The sequence below is a fragment of the Camelus bactrianus genome, chromosome 7 (genome assembly GCF_048773025.1).
Source record: "Camelus bactrianus isolate YW-2024 breed Bactrian camel chromosome 7, ASM4877302v1, whole genome shotgun sequence".
Lineage (NCBI taxonomy): Eukaryota > Metazoa > Chordata > Mammalia > Artiodactyla > Camelidae > Camelus > Camelus bactrianus.
The window spans coordinates 41382927-41399279 of NC_133545.1; the positions used below are offsets into that span (position 1 = coordinate 41382927).

General features: G+C 41.2%; 1 protein-coding gene across 2 annotated transcripts in view; it reads right to left on the reverse strand.

The window, feature by feature from the left end:
* Window positions 1-16353, reverse strand: part of CHN2 (chimerin 2) — a 268979-nt gene that overhangs the window by 9767 nt on the left and 242859 nt on the right. For both annotated transcript variants that reach the window (XM_074367307.1, XM_074367308.1), the window contains exons 8-9: window positions 6883-6967; window positions 2735-2908 (exon numbers count right to left, since the gene is read on the reverse strand). In XM_074367307.1, the coding sequence (XP_074223408.1) occupies window positions 2735-2908; window positions 6883-6967 (259 nt within the window). The remainder of the gene's footprint in view (window positions 1-2734; window positions 2909-6882; window positions 6968-16353) is intronic.

Consider the following 16353-nt stretch of genomic DNA (forward strand, 5'->3'; position numbering starts at 1 on the left):
GTAAATACTGCTCCTCCTCTCTCCTGTGACCATCAGAGACATTCTTAACTGACCTCAGCTTTTCTCCCACCGAGCCTCACTCAGCTTCAGAATTCATCTCAATAGAGTTGTCTATTACTGTCTATTACTATTACAGTTGTCATTACTGATCAGCTGAGTTGGCGAACAGAGTGAGACCTGGTGTCATCCTGTTCTAGTTGGTGGTGCCTGTAAGCCTGCCTCAGTCCAGCTGTAACCTGCACTGCAGCAGGGGCGAGGACACCATGGCACCCGGGGGCACAGCACAGTGAACACTAACCCTGCCTTCTGATAGAAGAGGCTATGGAGAAGGTCTTACTGAGGAGCTGCCTTTGAAGGAGGTCATGAAGGATGGAATGAAGTTTGCCACAGTTAGCAGAGGCTTCCAGCTTCTCTTCCAACATTAGTTCTCCCCTTCCCCTGTTATGATGAAACCTCTGGTTTTTGAACAACATCCATTGCAGAAGCCATTTAAATTCTGTCCAATGTAAAGAGAGTGGAAGGGATGCACGCAGTGCCTAGGTCATGGACTTGGAGAAAAAGAGAGTGCCCTTTTGTTCTTGGTTGGAATGCAGATAAGATGGTGATAACCGTCTGGGATCGTGCAGATGAGGGCAGCACTCAAGGATGAGGATGACAGAGCAACAAGCAGCAGGGCCTGGGTTTCTGCCCCTGGGGAGCTGCTCCACTGGCCCTGGACTGCTGCTGGAAAGAGAGGTTTCTATCTTGCTGAAGACAATACTATTCGGGGTCTCTGGGACAGCACTGAAACATACAGGTTAAGTACATTGGTCAAACACACAGATTTGGAGGTGGAGTTAGGGGAGCTGGTCATTCCAAGAAAAAATAAACAAATTACAGAATTGAGCCTGATATGTTGAGCCCTGTACATGCTCATTTATATAGATCAACTCATTTTAAGCCTCACAACCACCTTATGAGGTACAACTGATTCTATTCACTTTAAAGATGAAGAGATAGATATTCAAACGGAGTAAGTAACTTGCTCAAGGCCATACTATAGCTAGTATGAGAAAGGGCTGGGAATCTAACTTCAAGTTCATGATCTTTTCACTCTGCCACATTATGCAGAAACAAGTGGACATATAAGAGCAATTGGAGAACAATAAGGAATTTGCTATGGATGGAAGATGGGATAAGATATTGGCAGTGGTGGCAATGAAGCTGGGAATGGAAGTGTCACATGGATTTCTTCCAGCCCATTCTCTGGTTCTGTTCACATGCACAGACCCCTAATGCCTGTAGCTCCAATCCCTTTGCTGTGACTCTCGTGGCATAAATTCCTAACGTGTGCTATTCTAGCTCTTGTCCTAAGCATGTTTAGTGCTGTGCTCCCTGTGGACATGTCAGACATCAGACATGGTAGTAACTTTCCAGAACTATTAGTAGTCTGTGATGAGGATCACTACAGGATGGTCCCAGCTTCTCCAGAGAAGCACAAGTCCTGATTGTAGGCTCCGGAGAGGTTGATGATCTGACCCTAAATTGCAGAGTCCTCTAAACAGCAGGACCCAGGGCCACTCTTCCCGGCCACTCATCTAGAGTCAGGGCACCTGACTCTTGCCCAGCTCAGCCCCTGAATCAGTATCTTCACCAGACCCCCAAGCACACATTCAGCTCCGACAGCCACAGCAGTCAAAAGACAGGGAGCATTTCCTATAATCTGAGATTAAAGGAGCGAGTCTTAAGGGAACAGAGTAGCTATAATTTTCATCCTGCATGAAGAGGGAATAATTTCCTATCTCTAAAATGTCTAAGATAATAAGCTATAACGTCCTCTTCTGTTTTGTTTTGGAAAGAATGGGATAGTTGGCGAATGCATAAATACCTGAAGAACATATTAAGCCAATTTGGACACAATAATGGATACCAACTATAGCAGGGCACATGCATGTCAACAATGGTAAAACCCTTTCCAATTATCCAAATCACACCCAACAGTCCAAGCTCCTCCCAACCAGACTCTGTCCACCACATCACTGAACATTTTGATACCAAAGCGGAGTCAAAGCAAGCCCACATAAAGGAAAGGTGACTCAAGCAGAATATAAAGAATCTGTTCTTTGAAATGTTTCCACCTTCCTTGCCTTCTCAATTTTTCACTGAATAGATCTTTTTAATCTTTTAACTTTCCTCTTTGAAATAAACAGAACCAATCCTAGGAGTGAATTTCTACAGGGTAGAAAATACATGTGTTGAGCAAAAATTTCTTTACTTATTTAATAGGAGCACTTTTAAAGACTCGATTCAAACCTCACCTCTGACATAAACCCTTTCTGAGCTATCCTCAAATAAGATTAAAATATTTTCCTCTGTGGCTCCATGGTTTTGAGTACAAGCACTCACAGAATTTACTTACTTGCCCCCACCCCCAATTCTGCATATTACGGTATGGATTTCTTGAAGGTGAGAACTGTGACTTTCACATCCTTAGTGTGTAACACATAATAAACGCTTAGCAAGTGTGTATTAAATGCATACATGCATGGTTTATGTACGAAACAGAAATTGATGTAGTTGGTTGGATTTAGCATGTGTGTGTGTGTGTGTGTGTGTGTGTGGTGTATGCCTGTGCCGACCATCTCCCCAACATCAACAGCGGAGAGTCAATTTAACAATTGTAAGAAAGCCTCCTTGACAACAGTAAAAAATTAACAGTAAAAAATAAAATCACTATAATGAGTCTCTTCCAAACCTCTTGCTTCAATTTCCCGAATGCATATGTCCACCACCATAGGTCTCTGAGCGTTGTGAGCCTTCACGAGCGTCGTGAGGTCACAGCAGTACACTTTCTTGATCCTCTTGAGATCAGGTTGGCAGTCGTTGGGAACGTGCTTGGAACACTGCTTGTGTACGTTTAATCCACAGTCTGTAAACAGAGAAGCCACGTTAGCCTTCCCTGGCCCTTTTGTCAAAGCTCAACAGAATTATATGTTACCAAGAATAAAAATGAAACTCCCAGGGTTTGCCGTATCTCTCTGGAACACCCATCCCATTTAGAGGTGATACTGTCCACAAGACGAGTATGAAATCTCTCTTTACTCACTAAGCGTCTCTAATTCTATTTTTTTCAATTTTTTTTTCAATTCAATATTTTTTCAATAAAACCTTCTTTGCCACTGAACCATGAGGACAGAATATCTCATTGAGATAGTTTTGGTAAAATGAGTCAGGTTGTTTGTACAGGTTTTTTTTTTTTTCCCCTTTTGGGACTGGAAACCTTGGGTCTGTATGAGGGCTTTTGGGTTTGGATTCCCAGAGCAGGTGAGGGCTCACAAAGGGCACCTAGGACTTTGGCTAGGTTGTCTCCTTAAGCCGGTGATGCTCCTTCTGTGGGAGACACAGTTACCTTCTCTGCAGGAATCTCTAATCTCTGGTCCGAGAGTCCCATGACCACTGGCAACTTTCGCTCTCCTGGAGAGATGCCCATCCTTTCCACGCCCGTCCTCCCTGTTGAGCAGTGGGGTAGGCCATTTTCCTTCCTACCCGCCTCATTCTGACACCTGTGAGTGGAAATACTGTCCAACTGGACACTGGTGGGAGTACCTGAGAGTTTACCATTTAGAACAATGCCATGTAATGTGATGATGGGAGTAATTATTTATGAAGCTCATATCAAGATCCAAAGCTGAAAAGGTGCTTTTAAGTTCAATGAACACATTAAAAGCCTTAATAGCAGTTGGTATCCACTGATGGAATTTCTCTAACAATAACAAGGCACAGTCTACATTCTGAAAAATAAAAATTTAATGCTGAAGATATTCAAAGTTGATTTGCTGTCTATTCAAAGTAACTTCCAGAATTGGTTGTCTTTCTAGGTGTAGAGAAGAATAATATTATTTTTATATTTTATATATACACACATATGATAATATTTTTATATTTTATATACATATTATACACACACACGATAATGAATATTGTAATCAGTTGCTTTACAATAAAAGCAATGTAACCCCACCAAGTGGTTGAGAGGATCTCAACTTTTATAAAATCATCAAAAAACAATTTTCAGAATTTTACTGGCTGAGTTTTCTCTAACTTCCTTCTAAAGACAAAATCAGTTCTAATTATCTTAGCTTTATCAACATGAGAAATTCAACAGCGCTCAAGTAAACTTCAATAACATTTGATCAATCTATTTAGTGAATGTCAATGTCGGTGAACTGAACTAAATAGAATTGGTGGGTTTTCTTGTTTGGACCCTTTTTCATAAAATGAGGATAATAATAGCACCTACTCCAAGGGTCATCATGAGGATGAAATAAGTTAGTACATGTAAAGTTTGAAGTGTGGTGAGCACTACGTGAGAGTTAAATAGAAGAAATAGCAAATACTGGGATAGAAAACATAAGGATAACCGCCTAGCTATTCTTAAGTTATTTCATTAGTAATTTTTACTAATTGTAGATTCTTATAAACTTCATTTAAAACATTGTTTAAAAATTGTGGTGAAATATGCATAAAATCCACCATTTTAACCATTCTTAAGTGGCATTAAGTATCTTCATGTTGTGTACAGCCACTATCACCACCCATCTCCAAACCTTTTTTCATCTTCCAAACCTGAAACTCTGTACCTGTTAAACAATAACTCCCTAGACTCTCCTCCCCTTAGCCCCTGGTAAGCACAGTCCACCGTCTGTGGGTATGAATCTGACTACTTTAGACACCTCGTAGAGGTGGAATCACACAGTAGCTGTTTTTTTGTGACTGGCTGATTTCACTTAGCATAATGTCCTTAAGGCTCGTTCATCTTGTAGCACATGAAAGAATTTCCTGAGTAACATTCCATTTCAGGCTGAATAATATTCCATTGTATGTACACACCACATTTTGTTTACTGCTTCATCCACTGATGGACCCTTGGGTTGTTTCCACCTTTTGGCTATTGTGAATAATGCTGCTATAAACATGGGTGAACAGATACCTGTTCGAAGTCTCCTTTCAGTTCTTTTGGGAATATGCCCAGAAGTGGAGATGCTGGATTATATGCTAATTCTATTTTTAATTTCCTTATAAACTTCATTTTAAGGTCTGAAGCAACAGTGTGTTTATGTACAGTTAAACACTGATATTTTACTAAAATGAATATGTTTTATAGCAAATATAAAAATATTCAGTGTTTGCAAACAAATGCATTTCTATATGCTATAAATAAAGTCTAGTTAATTTTAAAAATATGTAAAATATGGAGAGTTGAGAGGCAATGATGGCTCTTCCAAACATTTAATGATCAGTTTTCAGTTTTCCCGCTGCTGAGAGGAAGTATGAGGCTAAACAGCGGTCACTGGAGGAGAGTAACAATATAGCCTTAGAATATGCTTTGTTAAAAAAAAAACAAACACAGGGAAAAAAAAACAAAACCTTTTATCCCAGAGAAAGTTGCTGTTCACAGCTAACCTGAATCCAAGAGTTTTGTTCTCATAATATTGACTTTGGACCAGTTTCCTGCTGAAATTGGATAATAGCAACACTTCAGGATATTTCTGGTAGGTATAATCTGGACAGGTTGAATTAATGACCACTGGGTAATTCAGATATTTTACCACTTTGCTCAGTGGTTGAGCTGTGAGATACTTGGTGACTCTCGGTGACTCTATGGTAATTGGGGGTGTCTGGAGCATTGCTGGAGACACTGCCTCCAAACCTACTGTTTGTCTCATGCATCTGGGATGGAGGCAGGCAGGGTTAACCAACATACACAAGCACGCCTGGAACCATCCAGGGATCACCAGCGGTGATTGCTGTATCTCTGTAGTAGAGGCTGAAACAAGCCTTGCCAGGCAGATAAAGGATTTAAGTTCCCGCGATCCTGTGAACCAAAATGTGTAGTCTGGGGAAAGAGATCATCTTAGTGTAGTATCATTGGTTTATTTTAAATGCTCATAACAATTATTTTTTTAAATCATACTCCAGCAAGGAAGTCATCCATCATGCTGTCAGTGGAAACCCAACTAATGTATCACAGGAGACTGTTCTTGCTACATCAGAGAATTACTTGCCCGAAAAAGCATGGCATGATGAATTAGGAAGCCCAGCTACAAGTTAATTTGGCAATTCTTTGCTGTTTTGCTAGATGTATCTTAATAACATGTGTTGTGTGCTGTTTGGAATGGGTGTGTGAGTCCAGTTCTAGGTAGAAAAACACCTAGGGTTTCAAAGTGCTTTGAAAATTTGTGATATCAAATCAAGGTGTGTATTTTCACTGCTAATCTGATGGCAGAAAAATCCTGGGCACAGGCTCTGGAGTCAAATCAATGTGGCACCACTTACTATGTGGCCAAGGGCAATTATCAATTATAAATAAGCCTCAGTTTCTTCATCTTTTTCATGGGGCAAATAACTGCATCTCCCCACGGTTTGCTGGTGAGGCAAAAGGGCATGAAGAAATACCAGTGCCTGGTATGTGGTACATGTTCGCCAGTATTATGATTATGATTACTGATTTGTTCACCAGTATTATGACTTGTATGCCCTGCTTTTTGTAGTAAAACGGGGATGGGAAAGCAATGTGACTTTTCTATCTATGCAATTATATTGGGATTGATTTATTTGTCTTCTAAGGACAACTACCTATTCCAGGTGGCAGGTAGGTGCCTAAAAATATATATGTGCTTGGATTTTTTTTTCTTTTCTCGCATAAACATGAGATATTCCTTTACATTCTGGCAAACACCCAGAACAGTCTCTCTATTAAGCACAGAGATGCCTGGAATCTTCCAGAAAGGTAGACTTTCGAGCTAATCTGGGCTTACTTCCCAGCTGTAGAGAGATGTCCTCCTGCTCAACATGGTAGCACTTTATGTAAATGGAAAAGGATAAAGGAGGTTCCATGTCTACCTGAGCACCGGACCCCTTGGGCAATGAGCCCCCACATGAAGTTGGCACAGTATTCACACCAGTGCGGGCCTCGGAAAGTGTGGACCTGTGAGCCAAAAAGAAGAAAAATGTCAGAAAATTCAGGTACTTGGAGGCCAGGGGCCTTGGACATGAAACAAACAGATGAAGTCAAGAAACAAAAGCCTGAGTGGGAGTGAGCATCCTTCACTGGGCTTTTTCTTTCCAGTGAGGCTGAGTCGTGAACAGACCTGGAGAAAACAGAGATATGCTCTGAGTTTTGAAAATCCTCCACTGATCCTCCTTGCCCTAAACCAGAGCCAGAAAGGAATGTGGAGAGACAGTAAGATTATAGGGCCTTGCCGTCAGCTAAGGAATGAGACTCTCACTACCTCAGACAAGGTGCTGTGTGGACAAATCCAACACAGCTTGAACTGATTGCTATAACCTTTAGCTCAGCAAGTTCTGGAAGGTAGAACTCAGTGACTGTGGCCTTTTGACCAAAGTTGCCCCATCTATAAAATATCCAGATAGGTATAAATAAGATGTGATTATGGGAATAATTAAAAGGTTCTAAGGCATTAAGCCACTTCCAGAAAAGGCATTTTAAAAAGTGAGGGAGTTAGCTGAAAATGAAGGCTATCAGTAGGGTTTATAGAATTGCCTTCCCCAGAGAGGTGTCTGAACTCCACAAGCCCTGGTGTGGCCCGTGGGTGTGTAAGCTGAAAGTCGCTTCTGGTTGCCCAAGGTGCCAGGCCTATTGGTTGGTGCCCAAGTCAGTTGTTAAATATTTTGAACATCGTTAAGTAAGGATGGTCTTATCTCTAATTATTCAGGTACAGGTCCTCCTGTGACAGGACCAAGTATTAAGTCATGATTTAAAACAAAAACAAAACAAAAATACACGTTCTCTAGCCCCAGGAAGCTGTGAGAAGCAGGGCTAGGGGATTTCTTGAAAGCAAATGTGGTTGTGGTAAGCCAGAAACCACTGCAGGTAGTCGACTGGGGGCATATGCGAAAAGATTTTGAATTTTTACAAAATTAAAATATGATGAGACTGTGTGGCTCGTAGAAGGCTTTGCAAAGTTTTAAACCTCCATTCACAAATTAAAGACATGCAGACAATATTATTTTTTAAGACTGGGAGGCCTGTATAGGCCTATACAAGTACGGTCACAATTTGGGAAGATGTTCGTCAGAGGTCCACTTAAGAAAAAAACAACAACACACTGAGATCTTTATATATGCTGGTAATTGGGTGTACATAAAGTGATGAATGAAACAGACTTGGTTCCCTCCTAATGACATTCACAGATTTGTCAAGGCAGAGAAAGTAAGCAAGTTAATAAATTAAAAAGAGCAACTTATGACCGTGGTTTCTATGCAAAACTAAGTTATAATCGCCTTGGTATTTCAGTTTATCACATGCAAACTGCCCCCATTATACTATTTCTACTTTGAAAAACAATAAAAAAAAAGTTTCTCAGAATAGTTTTTACTAACGTGGAGAATCATGCTGCAAGAAATGACAGTAAGAAATGACAAAGCACCCCTTGTTGCAATGCAGGACATCCTTCCGCAGGAGCGCGTGCATTCTTGCAGAGCCAAGATGCCATGAGTCATGGAGAGGCCCACTCAGCTTAAACTTGGCACTAAAAGAATTCCCCAGTAAAATGTCCCATTGGAAGCTGAGCATTTTACAAATTCAGCAATCAAAGGTTTCTTAATATTTTACTATTGCTGGTTAATTACGGCAACAAAGTTGATCGTCAATATACTGTTGAAATTGCAAGGTCAATAAAATAATATGTAAAATAATACATCTCAAAAAAAAAAGTGTGGAAAGGGCTATAAAAGAAAAAGTGAGGCTGCTGCTAGAGGGACTTGAGAGGCCCCGATGTTACCCTGATGTCAGGAAGTCCTCTTTTGAAAGGTGACCTCAAGTGCTTGAAGGAAGAGAAGGAGCCAGTTTGGTGGGGGGCCTGGGGAGAGCATTTCAGGCAGAGGGAACCTACGGAGGCCCTGCAGGAGCAAAAGAGCTTGGTGTGACTGAGGAACTGGAAGGCCAGGGTGGCCAGAACACCAGAAGGAGGGGGAAAGGAGTTGGGATGAGGCTGAAGGTAGGACAGGGCCTTGAAGGCTTTAGTAAATGAGTGTGGATTTGGTTTTAATCCAGGTCGAACAGGAAGTTCTTAAAGGATTTGAAGTAGGAAGATAATTTAAAAAAAAAAAAAAAAAAAAGGTATTCTGACCACCGTGTTAAACACAGATGAGAAAGTGTTAACAGCTGAAGAGATTCAAAAACTAGGTAGTGGTTTCTGGTTGAGAAACGATGGAGAACAAGACCAGGATGCTGGAGGCAGAGATGGGGAGTGGGGGGATTTGAGATATAGTTTGAAGGTAGATTTTAAAGGGCCTGATGGTAGAATAAATGTGGGTCTTTGAAGGAGAGATGAATCAAGAATGACTCCTTGATTCTAGCTTTAGAAACCAGGTGGATAATGAGTTTCCACTCACAGAGCCTTGCTCAAAGATACACTAAGGGATAATACAGTTCTGTGAGAAGCATATTGAACTGAGTGGTAAAGAAGAGGATTCAGGAAGCTACGGTGAGCAAGAGAACTGGTCAACATGGGCCAATCTAATCAAGCCTGTCTATAAAGCAGTAACATGATGACTAATTTCAGGGGACTTAACAATAGGGTGAAAAAATGACATGGACGATTCAAACCATAAAACAAAGAAACAAAAAAAGACTATTGCAGACTATAATAAAATAGAAAGAAAAAATAAAAAGAATTAAAAAAACTAAAAGGTGATTTTTAAAAGGATTTATAAAATAGGCAAACCTTAGGCAATTGATCAAGAAAAAAGGCACAAAAGATAAAAAAGAGGACATAAATGCAGATGCAGTAATGATATAAAACAAAAACATTGAGAATACTAACTTTATACCCACAAAATTAAAAGTTACGTAAAAGGGGTAACTTTTTAAAAGAATGTAAATTATCAAAAATGACTCAATAATATAAAAAACCTAAATTCAATGATATTCATTAAATAATTAAATCTGCAGTAAAATATCTACCCTCAAATAGTCCCTGATCCCAAAAGATTTTATTAAGTTTCATCAAATTTTTTTAAAAAACAAATAATCTCTGGCTAATACAGACTATTACAGAGCAGAAAGAAAAAAAAAAAAAAAAAGAGAAAAAAAAAGAAAAAACCCTCCACTATTCACTTTATGAAGCTAATGTAATACTGGTTCAAAAACCATACAAGAATAGCATATAAAAGTAAAAATTATACATTAATTTCAATTATGAAAATAAATGTAAAAATCCCTAAAAAAGTCCTACTGAATGAAATATTGTATTTCAATGCCATGACCAAGGAGGGTTTATTTCAGGGATTTAAGGTAGTCGACATATTACTAGAATTCACAACAATAACAAAACGAGAGAAACCACATGATCATTTTTAAAATTAGAATACCAACAATCAATAAAATTCAACATCCATTCATAGGAGTAGAACTTAGCATACTAGGAATAGAGGGAAATTTCCTAAAGATGGCTGATTAAAGATATCTATGATATTCATATAATAAATGTTACAGTTAAAGATGAAACATTAGAATAATTTCCTTTGGAGTCAGCAGAAAGATAAGGCTGCCTGCTACAAATGCTTCTCTTGGACATTATCCTGCAGAGTTTTAGCCAGCATAATAAAACAAGATAAAGAAATGCAATATATGATTGCAAGAAAGAACAGGCCATCAAGTTTGCTTAACGTAAGAGCAATATGAAGAAATCAGTAGCACTGCTCTACACCAGCAGTAACTCATTTTGTTAAATAATAAAAATGAAAGGTCCCATTCACAACATCAGCAAGAATCTAAAATAATTACAAAATAATTAAATGAATGGCATAAACAAGGAGATATTCTACATTTATGAATGGCAATGCTCAGTATTGTAAATATGTTAATTATCCTCCAAATGAACCTGTAAATCCAATGCAATTTCAAACAAAGTCTCCATGGTGCTTTTCATGACCTTACAATCCATGTGGAAGATTAGAGCAGAAAGAGTGAGCTATGGTAATTCTGAGTAAGTAGAAGAATGTAAGAAAGTAAAACCCCATGCAGATGGACAGACAGACCAACAAATGGTACAGAGCTGAAAGGTCAGAAACCAAATCACACATATATGGAGACTTGGTATATCTCAGAAGTGGCATTACAAATCAGTCGGGGAAGGATGTTAGAGAGAGGAATTATTTCCTAGTTCATCCACCTATCCATCCCCTCATTATTCACTCATTTATTCATGCTGATTGTCTGCTTTGAACCTGGCACTGTCCTGTCCTTGAATATAACAAAAAGTATATATAAGTATATAATAGAAAATCAAAATATTAAAGTCAAAATAGATCAGAGGAGCAAAGACTGCCCTGCACTTAAGGATCTCACCTATAAGAATAAACAGGCAACATATATAATTACCCTACAATAGCATATTGGAGAGAATAATGAATTTTTCCTGAGAAGACTGGGGAAAGCAATATCTGAGCTGAGTTTTGAAGGGTGGATAGGAGTTCACCAGACTGGGAGAGATTGGGCTGGTGGGGAACTGATGATGTTGACTGGGAGGCAGATGACTTGGAAAGAACATTCCAAGAAGAGGAACCAGTACAGCTAAAGGCCAATAAAGGTGGGTTTGGTTTTTTAAAGGCATTCTTTTCTTGTAGGTCATGCAAAAAAAAAAAAGAAAAAAGAAAAAAAAAGGAGTGACAAAATTCTAATCTAGAACATCTCATGGGAAGTAACTACACAGCTTGTGGTAAAAATAAAAACGCAATATTTAGAAATTAGTAGAGTAGCTTCAGTGTCTACTGTACATTGATAAAACAGAAACTGGTCTACTGAATGCTTAAGGAAATACAGGATACACCAATGATAGATTTTCTAAAATTTCACCTTTTGCTGTATTTTAAAAGTAACTAAGCATATGAAAATTGAATTTAATGCTTATTAGCCCTGTTCATATTTACCAACATCCTTTCCCATCAATATATCCCCACTGCCTCTGATCTCATTTCTTCAGCCAAACAAATGCAGGCAGACATTTTTGAATAGCAAATAACTCTACTTACTGTGAATGCTCCCACAGAAACACATTCCCCAGAAATACAGCAAAATGGAGACAGAAGGGAATGTAAAGTTAGTAAAACATTATTTTAGGCCTCCTGCCTAATTTCCTCCTTGTGATGGGCTGTGGTTTATTTTCATGGCCGATTCATTGTTCAGTTTTCTTTTGGGTTCACAAGGACAACCTCTAGACAGTAGGCTATATGTAAATGCTGAGGGCACGCTCTCTAAACCCATTTTCTTTGGGACTGAGATATGATGTTTACTTTTTCCCAGTGAAATACCCTATCTCTTGAAAAGGCACTGATCAGCTTTTTCCATTCCCTGAAGTTTATTGATTTTCAAGAATATCTTTTCAGAAAAGAAACATTTTTTGCAAACTTTAGGGCAGTAACTAAAATACCCTAGACAGGAAGAAAATACCCGAGACAGGAAGAATGTCTGTCCAAGACTATTATCCCGGGCCTGGTCTGCCTGGAATTCAAAAACCACACCAAACAGAAAAAAGATGATATTACAGGAGATAAGGTCTGGTTGACAAAACAGCCCAGGAATAGCCACTCAGTAAAAACAAGAGCAAGAAGAGTCGTCAAGAAAAACCTCAGGCGTCCAGTGTGCATCCCCTCGCCTGCCTCTCTCTCCACGAGCAGGATGTTATTTGTCTCACATCGGCTGGATCTGGAAGGCAGTATTCCCTGGTGGTTTCATAACAAGTGTGTTTTGATGGGTCAGTGTAGACACTGCCCAAGGGTATAACCAGCTCAGCCCAGGTTCTGAGCCGTAAGAAACAGAAAGGGCTGTTTCTGATGCGCTACAGCTGAGAAATTCCGCTTTTCCTTATCCGTGTGTATCAGGGTTTCTCGACCCTGGCACTGCGGACACTTCGGGCCACATGAATCTGTGTGCCTTGTAAGACGGTGGGCGGCCTCCTCGGTCCCTTTACCCGCTAGATGCCAGAAGCAGCCCCTCGACTGGAACCACCACAGATGTCTCCAGATACCGCCAGGTGTGCTGTAGGGGACAAAGCCACCCTGATGGAGGGTCACCGGTACAGACTAAGAGCATATTGCCTCAGTTTGTCATTTTTATTACCTATATTAAACAGGAGAACTTCTTTTATTTTGATTTGAAAAGGACTCTCTGGGTCAAAGGCAGTTTTTTTTCCCTAGCTGCTTTATATGCATAGAACAGGGGGCTGAAGGTGGCTAAAATCACTTTCAGCTACAAGCTTCTGGGTTTGGGGCTCCTCTCGGTGGGCTTTCCCCCAGAGTCCCTGAGGGGCTGGAGGGCGGGCGGCTTGTCCATGGTTACCCAGTCAGAAGCACTTGGCCTTCCGATCTCAGCCAAGGGTTTTTCCTATACTCGACTGCACTTCCCATCATCATGAGACATTGAACTTGTGTGAGAAATTAGGTTAAACTTTGGACTTTTCCCTCCTGCACGATCAGACAAACTACTGACCTTGAAGTGAACCTTTTCAGACGTAGGCAAATAGCCGAGGGGAATCACTGGGTGTGACCGAAGACTCTGGGTTCTCCTGCGAGGCTTGCTGAGCAGATGCTGCCGGACAGCCTGGTTTCCCAGCTGCGGCACCACTCACTCCCCAGATGTGTCCACTCAGCAGCTGTCCTGGTCCATCTTAAACAGGACTTCATTTCTAAAACACTGACTGCTACAGGGTTTGCCGGGACCCTCCCCACAGCATAAAATGAGATTCCCTCGTGCAGGCGATGGGCCCCTGCAGACCCTGACACCCTCATCAGCCCACCTCTCAGGATGCTAAGGGCATTGGCACCAGCATCCTTTTGACACGTCTCTGCTCAAAACCCACCAGCGGCCCCCGTTGTCGACTGCGAGTTTTCTCAGTCTTGGCACTGTTGACACGGGGGCTGATAACTCTTGGTGGTGGGGAGTGTCCCGGGTACGGTAGGATGTGTTGCAGCGTCCCTGGCCTCTGCGAGGTGCCCTTGGCATACCCTGGTCATGAGAAGGAGAAATGTCTCCAGACCCTGTGAAATGTCCCCTGAGAAGCAAAACCACATAGCAGGGGAAGATCTCACATTCTTATGTGACCACTGTCCTTCCTGCACCTGCCAGTGCTTGGCATGTAATTGGCCTCAGTCTGTATTTGCTGAATTAAAAAAAAAAAGAGAAGAATATCTAAGTAGTTTCCTCTTCTTCGAACTTTCAAACCCCCCCAACTAATGTGTACAGTGATCACTGGTGCTTTTTTCTCTCTCTCCACAAGACACAAAAGGAGTATTTCTCTGGACTTAAAAGGCCAGAATCACCCATTTAGTCATTTAGAATAATCTCTTTGAATTATGTGTTCTTTGGCATAGAACAACCTCAATGTAAAATGAGTAACAACTAAGCACTTTATATATGGACCAGACTCAGGAAATGATTTACGTTTGTGGAACAGCTTGGCCAAGCCACTTCCCTGGGGTATGGCTACGCAGGGGGTCTCTGCTGGCTTCGCTGTCAAAGCCTGTTTTCCTTCCACCAGGCTCTGCTGGTTTGTAAAGGAGTTACAATGACAGTGTCCCAGTGTTTACATAAAAACATGCCAAGGAGGTATAAGATAAGCTTTAAGTCAGACGCCGGCAGGCAGAGAAGGCACTCACCTATGTGAGAGCCTTGTCCAAAAATTGTTTCCCCACTTGGCCAAAATCCCCACCATGGATAGAAAGCCACTGGAGAAAGGCATCGTGCTGCTGGTCTCATTTAAAACAGCTCCCGTTTAAAATGTGAGTATCAGATTCATGTAGCTATCATTTGCATGAATAAGACCTTTCAAAACTGAGCGTGTACCATCTGTGGAGCAACAGTAAATCTTGGTAAATCACAGAAAAGTTTTCGTGCAATCCACGAGGTTCCTTTGTCAGGTAACAGGCGATATTTCAAATTAACCCTAATGTGTAGCCTATTTGTAGAAGGCAAAGCCTTGAGAAGAAGTGAAGAAAAAGAAGCTAAGATCCAGAAACTAGGGCTGGAAGGTCTTAAGCAGAGTGGTTCGCTGGAGTAACTTGGCGGAAAGGAGCAACAGGAGGCAGACAAGAGAACCAATCCGGGGGTGGAGGGGGGAGGATCCGCCAGACACCAACCTCACGTACTGCCCAGGTTTGCTGAGGGCTAGTCCTAGCTCCAAAGTGGCACCGCAGCAATGAGTACAGTTTGTAAAAAATGGAACCAAAAGGACAGACTCTTCTTTACACCCAGACAGATGACAAGACTCACCTGTGCTGCAGAATGTCCACGCTTGCAGATATTAATAGTGACACTAACATCGAGGCTCAGAGTAGCTTCACAATTCCCTTCAAGCAGAATGCAGTAGAAAGAGTTGGGCTCTGATGTGAAGTTTTAAGTGGAATTCTTCAGAACAAGGAGGGACGGATTCTATCTGACATCTCCAGGCTATCTACCTGGCAGGATACCTTTCTTTCACACACAACCTGGGTACCATCCATCCTCTGGGCATCCTGTAGCTCCACCCATGTATTTACAGGGGTCACCTCCACGGCCAGAGTTAGCTGAGCCCAGCAGACACCTGGTCCACGTCAGGCTACTCTGATTCTCTGGAAATTCAGAATTGGGATTTTGTGGCTGGTTTTTGTAACATATAAACCAGGGAGTTACCATCAGGCATATTTTGCAGGCCGTATAGACTAAGGTATTTTTGTGCAGGGAGAGAACAATGAGGCTGATATCCAGGAGTAAAAAGTAATGAAGTGATGGGAAGGGAGGGAGGGAGAGAGGGGAAGGGAGGGAGGGAGAGAGAGGAAGGAAGAGAGGGAGGGAGCAAGGAGAGAAGGAGAAACTGGGTCCAGGTGCATGTATTCCCAGTTCCTGCTTCCTCTCCTTCCTCAGTTCTGAGCAGTCCCTGGGGACTCTATGAGACCCTCCTGTATAATAACCTCTTCTTTAGCTTAAGACAGTTCCCAAGGGTTCTATTACTTGAAAATAAGGGGTGTCTAATAATCAAAATGGTGGAACCAGGTGATAGTAGGAAGTAGGAAAAAAATGACCCATCTTCATAGCACTGTGGGAGTAGAAGCCATATTTTCTTGATAAAGCCCAGTATTTCCAGTTCTATTTATTCCAGTCTCACTTTGAGTCTCTCGTTCTATATTCAAGGTGAAGAAGTTTGCCTTTCCTTTGAATTGTTCCTTCCAGACTTGTTTCTGCCAAAACAGCCTTTTCTGGCTATTAAATAAAAGAAAATAAAACTCATAACCATTTCTGAAGCCTATTTCTGCCTGTGCAAAAGTGCAGGTGCAAAATCCAAACGTCCTGTGACCCAGGGGCACAGAAGTGGGATC